The sequence below is a fragment of the Cebus imitator genome, unplaced genomic scaffold, assembly GCF_001604975.1.
Source record: "Cebus imitator isolate Cc_AM_T3 unplaced genomic scaffold, Cebus_imitator-1.0 Scaffold61, whole genome shotgun sequence".
In the NCBI taxonomy this organism is placed as follows: Eukaryota; Metazoa; Chordata; class Mammalia; order Primates; family Cebidae; genus Cebus; species Cebus imitator.
The window spans coordinates 8353404-8364810 of NW_016107376.1; the positions used below are offsets into that span (position 1 = coordinate 8353404).

The 11407-nt window shown below is 38.9% G+C and overlaps 1 protein-coding gene across 1 annotated transcript in view; it reads right to left on the reverse strand.

Annotated features, from left to right (window-relative positions):
* SLC2A2 (solute carrier family 2 member 2) overlaps positions 1-10935 on the reverse strand; it is a 34380-nt gene extending 23445 nt beyond the window's left edge. Inside the window, exons 1-2 of the mRNA XM_017529878.2 lie at positions 10847-10935; positions 2263-2355 (exon numbers count right to left, since the gene is read on the reverse strand). Coding sequence (XP_017385367.1) covers positions 2263-2355; positions 10847-10861 — 108 coding nt within the window. The 5' untranslated portion in view covers positions 10862-10935. The remainder of the gene's footprint in view (positions 1-2262; positions 2356-10846) is intronic.
* Positions 10936-11407: the final 472 nt, after the last annotated feature.

Here is an 11407-nt window from a genome sequence, read left to right on the forward strand (position 1 = left end):
GGACATTGTGGCTGGAGCCTGTAATCTCAGCTATTCGGGAGGCTGTGGCAGGAAAACCGCTTGAACCCAGGAGGCGGACATTGAAGTGAGCTGAAATCACACTACTGTACGCCAACCTGGGTGACAGTGAGAGTCTGTCTCAAAAAATGAAAACTAAAACATTTGCCTCACTAGAAGGCTGCCTTATATGAATAATATGTGTAGACAAAAAAAAAATCTGGAAGGAAATATCCAAAATGTTCTCAACAGTTTGCTCATTCAGGTAGAATAATTATGGGTAATTTTTTTCCTAATACTGTCTTCAGTAGGCATGTGTAATTTTCATAACCATATGAAAATGTGATTTTAAAATCCTTTCAAATAATCCCATATGTTATTCAGCTAATAAAAAAAAATAAAGGGCTTAAAGACTCATTCTTACTAAATGGAGTTTCAGCAACTCTTTAAACACAGAAGGAAGGGTCTATATATAGAGAGGGCACCAACCTGAATGCCAGTATGGGGATCACTGTTTTCAGCTCTGGCTCTAGGACTTGGATTGAAGGAGGTGAAACCTTAGCCTAAACTGCAGGGGATGGTTTAATTTTTTTTTTTTTCTGGAGATGGAGTTTCACTCTTGTTGCCCAGGCTGGAGTGCATTGGCACCATCTCAGCTCACTGCAACCTCTGCCTCCTGGGTTCAAGCAATTCTTTTGCCTCAGCCTCCCAAGTAGCTGGAATTACAGGCATGCACCACCACGCCCAGCTAATTTTGTATTTTTAGTAAAGACAGGTTTCTCCATGTTGGTCAGGCTGGTCTCAAACTCCCAGCCTCAGGTGATCTGCCCTCCTTGGCCTCCCAAAGTGCTGGGATTATAGGCATGAGTCACTGCACCCGGCCGGGGATGGCTTAATTAATGATGTGATAAGGTCTTCCACAAAAAGAGAAGGGGCTCTATTAATCAAGTCATGGTGATGTTGAACTAAATTCCAGGAAACCTGCTAAATTGGCATGTGTTATCATCACCCACACAAAAGAGATATGACTCTGGTCTCTTGACTGCCAGCGCGATGCCCTGGGTCTCTCAGCCTGCCACACTCATGATGATTGTAACACCTAATTGGATCACATCTTTCAGCAGGAAGCAGCCCTTTTCAGGTGATGGATTATGGTCAGCACACATTTCACATATCCACACCCTGCAGTATCTTACATTTTCCTTGGGGCCTGATGTTCTAAAAGAAGCAGAAGAAATATAACAGACTTATGGAAGGCACCCCAAAAACATTTGTACCTTCAGTTTATGCCACCTCTTCCCCAGGTTCCTTCTCTCTCTCTCATTAATTCACTTCTCTTTATTGAGCACCTTCTTTATGCCAACTACTGTGCTTGGCAGCAGTGATAGGAAAAGGAACAATTCATCAGTCCCGCCCTCAATGATCTCACAGTCTGAGTTAGAGCAGAGGGGAATGAGGGCTGTGGGAGCTGAGAATAACATACCTCTCCTGTGTATTCACTGCATACCAGAAAAGGGATGCACAAAAGATGTGAGGAAAATGATTGAAATGATTCGATTAAAAATTCACCCAAATTAAAAAAAAAGAAAGAAAAACAAAAAATTCACCCAAATAGTCATCACGGAGAGAAGCCAAACTTTACTGAACTTCTTGAACATTATTCTGACGTTTTACATTATTTTGCTTTGGATCACCTATGGGAGACAGGAATGGTGGGGGAAGGACTATAATCTCTTTTAGTTTATGGCTTCTTAAGGTTTTAATATAGTCTGGAAATGGGCATAATAAGGTTGTCGGGAGGATCCAGTGGGGAGATCCTATGTTAAAGCACCTGGTGCAAATAAGTAGGTGCTCAAAACATGTGCCCTGAGTGAAACATATCCTTCTTACTCCCTGGCACTTTCCATTCATGTATGGCTAAGAGCTCTGAATGAACGCTGCAATAAGCTCTTTTTTTTTTTTTTTTTTTCTTAGAAAGTATCCTTCAGCACATGATATTCTGGCTGGAGTTTTCTGTGAGCTCAGCAAACAGCAGGGTCAGAGATTAAGAATTCTTTATTGCCTCCTTTCTTTAACCTGCAATTGTTAACTGAGGAGTCAAGGCCAAGTTATCAGCTTTGGAACAACTTGACACATCATACCTGACAGGCCAGGATAGCCGTGTGTCTCCCACGTGGACACTCTTTATTTCTGTGTATGAGGAGCATTTGATATCTATCATTGACAGAACTTGCCAAAAAGAGAACTTGTATATATTTCACTTGCCTGTTGAGGTGCATTTATCACACCAATGTCATATCCAAACTGGAAGGAACCCAGTGCAGCAGTGATGACAGTGAAAACCAAGGTCCCAGTGACCTGCAGGGGGCAAAACACAGGTCAGGGAGACACCAGGCAGTTTTAGTTTCCCATCTTTCTGGCAGGCTGCAGCTTGGATTTCTTACAGGGTTCACAGGTCACAGGCTGGTTCTTTCCCCTCAGTATCGATTTACAGTATGCCCTGTGCTCCCGGCAGACAGGTGTTGTTCATACAAGAATGTGAGAGCCATCATCATTTCCCATGCACTGCTGAAACTGAAAGAAGTTTGGGACAGCTTCCTCCAGGGGAGGAAACAGACATTCTATTCAATATATGTGTATGAGAATAACATACCTCTGCTGTCCATTCACTGGATACCAGAATAGGGAGGCATATAATACATGAGGAAAATGGTTGAAATTATTTGATTAAAAAAATCCACCCAAATAGTCATTATGGAGAAAATCCAAACTCTGTTGAACTTTACATATGTGGATTCAGAATCAGGTCAGAGAACTGGAATTGCTGCTGATGAAAGGGAACTGCCAAGGCAGAAAGAGTCATTATATCACTGGAAGCAGTAAAATAAGACACAGTCATAAAGAGATAGGGAGCTCTTTTGGATGTTGCCATGGTGACAAAACACCTCAGTATTCATATAGGAGGCATTAGCTAGCCTTTATCATGTTCTGCATCAACATCTAGGGAAGGATACTTTTCAGGACTTGTGTCTAGTTCAGCCTAGAATTGTAGGATAAGAGACATTATTTTCTCCCCAACTCCATGTAGCTACAATAAAGCTGTGGAAAAGGGGCAGGTCATTCATCCCATTGAACTTATATTTACATGTCTAACTATCTCAGATAAATCACATCATGCATACAGATACTTAGTGTAGCCTTTTTTGTGTGTGTGCATGTGATAGCAAAATTGTAGAAAGAACCCAAATATCATTCAATGGGAAGTAGTCAATAGATTCAGATACATCATAATACATACATCAGATACATGTAATATGCTATGCAGCAGTTAAAAGGAATAATATGATTACATGTACTGACTTATTTTTAAGTGGAAAAGGAAGTTATGTAATCTGATTAATGTTTTGTAAAAGGCTTAAACATGAGTGAGTTTGATTTAAAAATCAGTTACTTGATTTGTGCATGATGTATATAATTCATAGAATGTTTTCTTGAAGAACAAATGAATTGATGGTCCTTAAGGAGGAATGTGAGGCTGGAGAAGGAGAGTGAAGGAAATGTTTTCTTTATTCATTGATTAGACATTTTATAAGGAAAATATTTCATGTGCATTTATGTAATTTAAATTTTTGAATAAAAAGCTCAGGTTATAGTGGGAAGTTTTTTGCATAAATAAATGAGTCATGTCAACATGGATTCCAGTTCTCACTCTCGTAGTGGGTGTGTGACCCAAGCCATTTCCCTTACAGGCGCTTCAGTTTTTCTCTAAATTGTGAGATGATTTTAAATCCCCTTACCCTAATATAAAGCCCTAGTATAAAGAATAGCAAATTAGCCAGGACCCCTCATTACCCTGAAAAGCTAGAGATCAGGAATTTCACTAAGTAGTATCACAGAACCACCCTGGGAGCCCTTGAAATTATTTAGTCCAGTTGTTCTAAAACCAGACCCTACTTGGAGAGCCTGTTACACATGTAGCTTCTTAGAGACAGCCCCAGACCTACTACTGGATTGGAATCTCTGGGGTGGGGATAGGGAATCTGCAGGTTTACAAAGCTTCCACCCCTTTCACTAATATAGGGGGTATCTATACAGACTTTCCCTCCTAACAACTTCCTTCTCTGAAAGAAAGGACTTCAAAGTTGACCCAAAAGATATGGTCATATGATACATATGTATTGTCCAAAAGAATAATATGTATGTGATATATAATGTTGTATAGTATATTTATTAGATATAAATTGGCCAGGCATAGTGGCTCATGCCTGTAATCCCATCGCATTCAGGGACTAAGATGGGCAGGTGGCCTGACCCCAAGAGTTTGAGACCAGCCTGGGTAGCATAGCAAGACCCCTACAAAAAAGATCTCTACAAAAAAAGAGCTTTACCAAAAAAATGTAAAAATTAGCAGGGCATGGTGGTGTACACCTGTAGTCCCACTGACTCAGGAGGCTGAGGCAGGAGGATTGCTTGAGCCTGGGAGGTCCACGCTGCAGTGAGCTATGACTGTACCACTGTACTCCAGCCTAGGTGACAGAGCAAGACACTGTCTCAAAATATAGATGTATATTTATTTTGTATATTTATATGTCATTTACATCTGCTATATATTTATCACTTATATCTTATATATATCATTTATATCGTATATAAGATATATATTAACATTTTATGTTTATTATGCATGAATTATATATTATATAAAATGCATAAACATACTATATGATATATGGTGTATGTGATTGTGTAAGATTTTGAATTATTCTCTAAAACGTAACTAGACATCTAAAACTCAGTGGCTCAGATAGCCAAAGCCAAGATGGTTTTATTTACTCAGTTGGTGGTTTCTCCTCAAATCCTTTTTCCCTTTAAGCTGTTTCCAAGGATAGAGGTTTTCATCCTTTTTACAGAGAGTAGCCATTGTCAGAAGTGAGGCGGTAAGGAGTACCCTGGGAGGGCTTTAACCCACCTCCCTCATACGCCACATCACTAAAATCAGGACAATCCGACGTGAGATGCAATACAAACAGATTCAAAGCCTAATACTACTCATGCTATCTGCGTGCCTGTTCACTATGTGGATTATCTCATTTACTTCTTATATTAGTTTTCTATTGCTGCCCTAACAAATTATCACCAATGCAGCAGCTTAAACAACACTAATGTATTTATTTTAAGGTTTAGCCAGGCATGGTAGCTCATGCCTAATCCCAGCATTTGGGAGGCCAAAGCTGGAGGATTGCTTGAGGCCAGGAGTTCGAGACCAGCCTGGGCAGCATAGCGAGACCCCCATCTTTGCAACAACAACAAAAAAACATCTATAGATGAGAAGTCTGGTTTAAGTATCACTGGACTAAAATCAGGACGTTGGTACACACAGGCTTGTGTTCCTTTCTGGAGGTGGTTGGAGAAAATTTGGGTTGATGGTGGAATTCAGTTTCTCATGGTTATTAGGACTAAAGTCTGTCTTTTTGCCCTACTTATAAACTAAGGACCATTCCCAGCTCTAGGCGTCACCAAATTTCCTTGGCTACCAGTGCCCTTCTTTCATCTTTATAGCCAGTAATGTGCAGGCCAAGTCCTTCTCATGTTACGTCTCTCTGGCACTGACAAGGAGCTGGGAAAGTTCTTCCCTTTTAAGAATACATAGGATTAGATTTGACCCATTGGGGTAATCCAGGAAAATCTCATCTCTAGGTCTATTACCTTAATCACATCTGTAAAGTCTTTTGCCACATAAGGCAAGATATTCCGAGGTTCTTACAACGAAGCTGTGGACATCTTTGGAGGATGATTTTTCTGTCTACCACATTCCTCATGGCAGCACCATTAATAGTCCCATATTATACATAACTAGATTAGTTTAACATCTCACAGTTAGTAAATTAAATAACAATGACTTGGTTCCAGAGCTTATGCTTTTAACTTCTTGGTGATTTTGGATCCCTCATTAGTCAGATACAGACATTCAAAAGCCATGCACATCTGAAAAATCTAGGATCATAATCTTTATAAATAAAAAGCTAAGAGTAGCTGGGTGCTGTGGCTCACACCTGTAATTCCAGCACTTTGGCAGGCAAAGGTTGGTGGATCATGAGATCAACAGATCAAGACCATCCTGGCCTACATGGTGAAACCCCGTTTCTACTAAAAATACAAAAATTGGCTGGGCATGGTGGCACATGCCTGTAATCCCAGCTACTCAGGAGGCTGAGGCAGGAGAATCACTTGAACCTGGGAGGCGGAGGTTGCAGTGAGCCGAGAGGGTGCTGCTGCACTCCAGCCAGGCGACAGAGCCAGGCTTTGTCTCAAAAGAAAGAAAGAAAAAAAAAAAAGAGCCAAGAGCATACATACTCACAGAATTTATCACTTGTGGGTGTTTGGCTGTTTGGCTTCAAACACCTAGAAATCTCAAGCGCATTTTCTCATCACCTACCACACAAATTCCTTTCCCCCCACATCCCAATAGAAACTTTTGGTGAGGTCTCTGGACAGAAGTCCAAAAAGGGAAAGCCTGTTCAATTGCTCATATGTAACTGAGCTGAAGAGGAACCTCAGGATCTTCCCACCACCAAGCCCAAGACCACAATATACTTCCCCAATCTCATCCCTACATCTTCTTTTCTTTTGTGGCACTTGGTTTCTTAGTGACTGCCACCTCCTACTTCATCCCTGGGTTTCTGCTTTCTGGGGGTTCTCTCCCTCTCCTTCTGCCAGAAAAACATATAATTTATTTCTCCTTTAAGTGTCCAATCAGAAGCCATGCTAATGGTGAGCAGGGGCAACACAGAAATGGAAGTTGGGGTGACAGTGATAACTGCAGCAGATTTACTTCTCTATTCTCTCCATTAGTTCTCCCCTGTCACTTTAAACACACAGCCTAAGTCACAGCTGTGCTACCTGTTCCCACATTACTTTGACAAAAATGAAAGTTAATTTTTAAAGATGCTGGAGATCCCATTCTATTCCTTTCCAATCAAATTGTTCTAAGTCCTTACTACAGAAATTCTGGAGCTGTTTCTAAGATCAAGTTCTCATTTTATTGGAATGAAAAAAATCGCAACTATGAAGGACATAGGACACTTTCGAAACATTTAGAAATCTTAGCATGTTATTAAAGTCATTATCTTCTGGTCTTCCTGGTGGCTTTTTGAGGGTTGATGTGGTCCTGCCACCCCAGGGCCCGCAGTTCCTTACTTTAACTCCCCTAAATAGAATTTCACCAGATTGGTCAGATAAGGAGCAATCTCACCCATTTTAAGCAAGTCACTTGAATTTCTGAGAATTGCCAACAAAAGTGATTATCCCAAATATCAAAATCTCTGAAATTGCATGCATTTTCTTTTTACTTTCTTTTTCTGTCTTTTATTTTCAGGTTTAATTCCCCTCTCTGAACCCCATGTTAAAATGGCTCCCTCCTCCTTGTCTTTTCTTTCTCCAGTGTTGTGAAATGAAAAGAAGTCAAGTTTATAGTCAGCCTCATACATGGCTTGGCTCTAGACTTGGTCAGAGAAGGTTTTGTTTCTAAGAGGGTAATTTCTGAAAACAACCAAGTCTTAATAAGCCCCACCAACCTTCATTCATCCACTCTAATCTCCAAGAAGTTGACACAAAAATAAGTACATAAGTGCTACTGAAAATAGCAAGAAATTAGAGAGGATCTTAATCTAAGTTCGGAGGTTCCAAATGGTTTGCCTTTTCTCAACAACCCTGTTGTTGAGGTAGGAATTATTATTATCATTTCATCTATAGGGGAACTCACATGGAAAGAGTAAATAACTTGTTCAAAGCCCACATACCTAGTAAGTGCCGAAGACCTTCAAGCCTTTTCTCTTAACTTATTCATAGATTACGAGGTGTTCAGCTTGCTTTAAAAAATAGCACCTTCATTAGGAGTTTAATAATCTTAGGTTAGAGAAACTAGATTCCATATTCAATTTAAAATATGCTGCTGGATAAATGTGGAAGGGTAAAATAAACAAATGGCTGAACATCAACATGAAACAGAATGTAGTGGTTGTATTTTGGCTTATAAGCCATATAGGGTCTATTAGAAAAAACAAATAGATGTAGGAGTCAGAAAAGCTACAAAAGAGTCTCATTTAGGCTCCTAACATCACTGAGCCTAAGTTTCTTTGCCTATAAAATGGGTATAAAAATAGTTAAAGCATAGGGTTACTGTAAAAACTAAATAAGGCAAATAATATGGTCTTCCTATAGACAGTAAAAGGGCTACGGAAGAAATGCACCTTAATCATGTCTTTATCATCTCATTCATTTCTTTTGTCAAACAGGTGTCAACTTTTTAGACATTAACAATACTCTTTGCAAGAATACCACAAAGTACATGAAATTATTTCTATTTTAGAGGTGAGGAAACCAGGTATTAGAGAGGATTAAAGAGCATGCCTAACATCACACAGCTATTGACAGGTACACTAGTGTGGGAACCCAGAGCTGATGTCCTTCAACCCCACTACTAATCAAAAGAGCAGATTTTCCAGCAATTACTGATTGACTAGATAGGGAGGAGAAGCTCATACTCTTTTCTTTAAACTGCACGTCTCCAAAAGCCAAATCAAAGGCGATCTTGCATGCAACTTTGGAAAAAGCCAGGCACTTATCAAGTTGCAATTTTTAAGTTGAAAGAGGCTTTAGAGAACAATGGATTCCTGTCTAATTCCTCCATTCTTTGGTTGTAGAAACTGAGGTCTCACAGGCCAAGTTGTTTATGTTATTTGTCTGATTTCTATGAGTATTTTGGGCACATTCAGAGTGACAACTCAGGTTTCTTGACCCTCAGTCTCTTGCTTATTCCTACTTCTTTCAAAGTCTGGATAGATTCACAAAGCTGAAAAACATTGCACTTTACCTCAGCTCTCATTCTTTCTGGGTTCCATTATTAGGCTGTTCCTTGGTTATCGAGAAAACATCTACAACATAATTTCAAAGGTCCCTAAGGAAATTTAATGACAGTTCTGAATGAAGCTGTAACATGTGCTATATGCCAGACACTGTGGTAAGCACATTACCTTCCTTTTTGCAGTCTCTTCCAAACTTTATTTGATTACTATCTTCATGAATTTTGCTAAATCTATATACCATCTATGTAGCTGTTAACTTAATATTTGTCTTTATATTGACCTTAAAGTTCTAACTACTTTAGTTTTATCCTGGGCTATAATATTCATGAAATCATGATGTGCTAATGATTCTTTAAATGCATATTATATAAACACTATTTAAATAATATGTATCATTGGACTAAAACACTATATAATATGTATTTAAAGTGTTTATTTATATATGTATATATATATAATATATAAAGTGTTTATATTATAGTTTATCATTAACTTATAAGTACTATGTTTCTATTTATTTAAAGAATACATAACACTATTAATAGTTATATAGCTATTAATGTTAAAATGTTTGTCATCTAAGCCTCTCTAATATCATCTCATTTAATTACCCCAAAACTCTAAAATACTCGGATAATTCCTGAATATCCCATATTATATCACTGAGCCTAAGCTTCTTTGCCTATAAAAAGGGTATATTATATCCCAATATGTTCTTGTTTTGTCATAAAAGAGAAAGCCCAAAGCTCAGTTAAATAACTTAACCCAGGTTTCACAGCAGGTTAGTGGCACTGCTAGAACCCAGATCCAAGTCTGGCTGACTTCAAAGCCAGTGCTCCTAACCATGCCAGCTAATGACACGAAGCAGTGCTCACCAGTAAGCTGTACCAGATCACAGCTTAAAGGTGATACCATACAAAGGCACAGATTGATTAACTTATATTATTGTGTGTACAGGACAGGGGTGGGTGAGTTTATTTAGGAACCACGTATAAGGGAACAAGGGCACTATATCCTTTTTATTTTCAAGTTTTTTTTTTTAAAGTATTGGCTTTGAATCTCAACATTTTACTGGGGAGTATAGCCTTTAGCAAGTGGCTCACTGTGACTTTTCTCTGATTAGTTTTTTATTTTTGCCTGATAGAATAGCAATAACTCACATTTTGTTTTGTTGAGTGGATTAAATGTGTAGATTAAATGAGATAGTTAGAGAGAAGTTGAAACAGTAGCGTAGTGATCATTCCATAACCTTCACCTTTAGTCACCAATGGTTAACAATAACCACATTGATTTAAATCTCACTCTGTGTGTGTTTGTGTATGTGTTGTTTTGGCAGAACCATTTACAAATAAGTGCAGATATTTGTGTAATCTCAACCCTAAATACTTAGCATGCGCAAAGAACAAAGACATCCTCCTACATAATTAAATACCATCATTATATCCAAGAGTGTGGCATTGATACAGTAATATTATTTAAGATGCAGTCATATTCAAGATTTCCCAACTGTCTTCATATTTCCCTTATTGCTGTTTTTCTCTTTCTTCCACAATCTAAATCATTTGTTGCCTTTGGTTATTAGTTCTTCTTAGTCTTTTTAAATCTAGAACAACCCTTCTACCTCTTTTGTCTTTCCTGTTTTTCATGATTAGATTTAGTTTAATCTGCCTTTGTTTTTTGGTTGGGAGGGGACACATTTCTTTAGATATTACTATATATAATATCTATATTATATACTATATATAATATGGTGTCGCAAAAATTACTTGAAAAAAGTTATGCAGACTAGTTGGTTAATAGAACAAAAATCCTTAAAACCCCAATTACTGAATAAGAAACAGTTCTTCAATTGGCAAAGTAAAGAGTATTAATTTTGATCTATGGTAGCTGCGCCCAACCTCCCCAAAATCCTCTATATGACTTGAATGTACTCCCCTAACTATCTCCTCAAAACCAGACTTGAAATGAAGATAAAGCTGTTTTACCTTATCTTCTGTCATTTTACTAGTTGAGAGTCCTCCTATCAATTCCAGGTCTTGTGTGAGTGTGGCACATGCACCTAGCTCCTGCCTGTTTATTTGCAGCTCTACCTAGGCCTAGTTATGTATTGCAGGAGGAGGAGCAAGGAGAGGGAGGAGTTGGATTACTCAGACCTAAGAGTCCAAGTCTAATCTTCTCAGCAGCAGCTGAATATTGATGGGAATCGAATCCATAAGTGCTTTGCCTCAGCAACCTGTGGCTTCAGTGCCTTTGTTCCACTAGGAAAGGAAATGGGAGCAGGTCCCTTGGGCATAAGATACAAACCAGAGGCAGTCACATTTCAAGGCATGTGTTGTGTGGCAGTGATTGGGAGCAGGTGAAAAGAGAAATCTTTGGAGTCTTTTGTAGAAGATGAAATATGCTGAGCTGCCAGGCTGTGTTGTGGAGCATGGGAGGCACACTGCACTCTGCTCCACAGAGAATTAGTGCTGTGGTGTTTCTGTTTAGAGCTGGGCTGTGTGGCCAGAGACCATTGTTGACTTGAATGGTTACCTGAATGAGCTTTG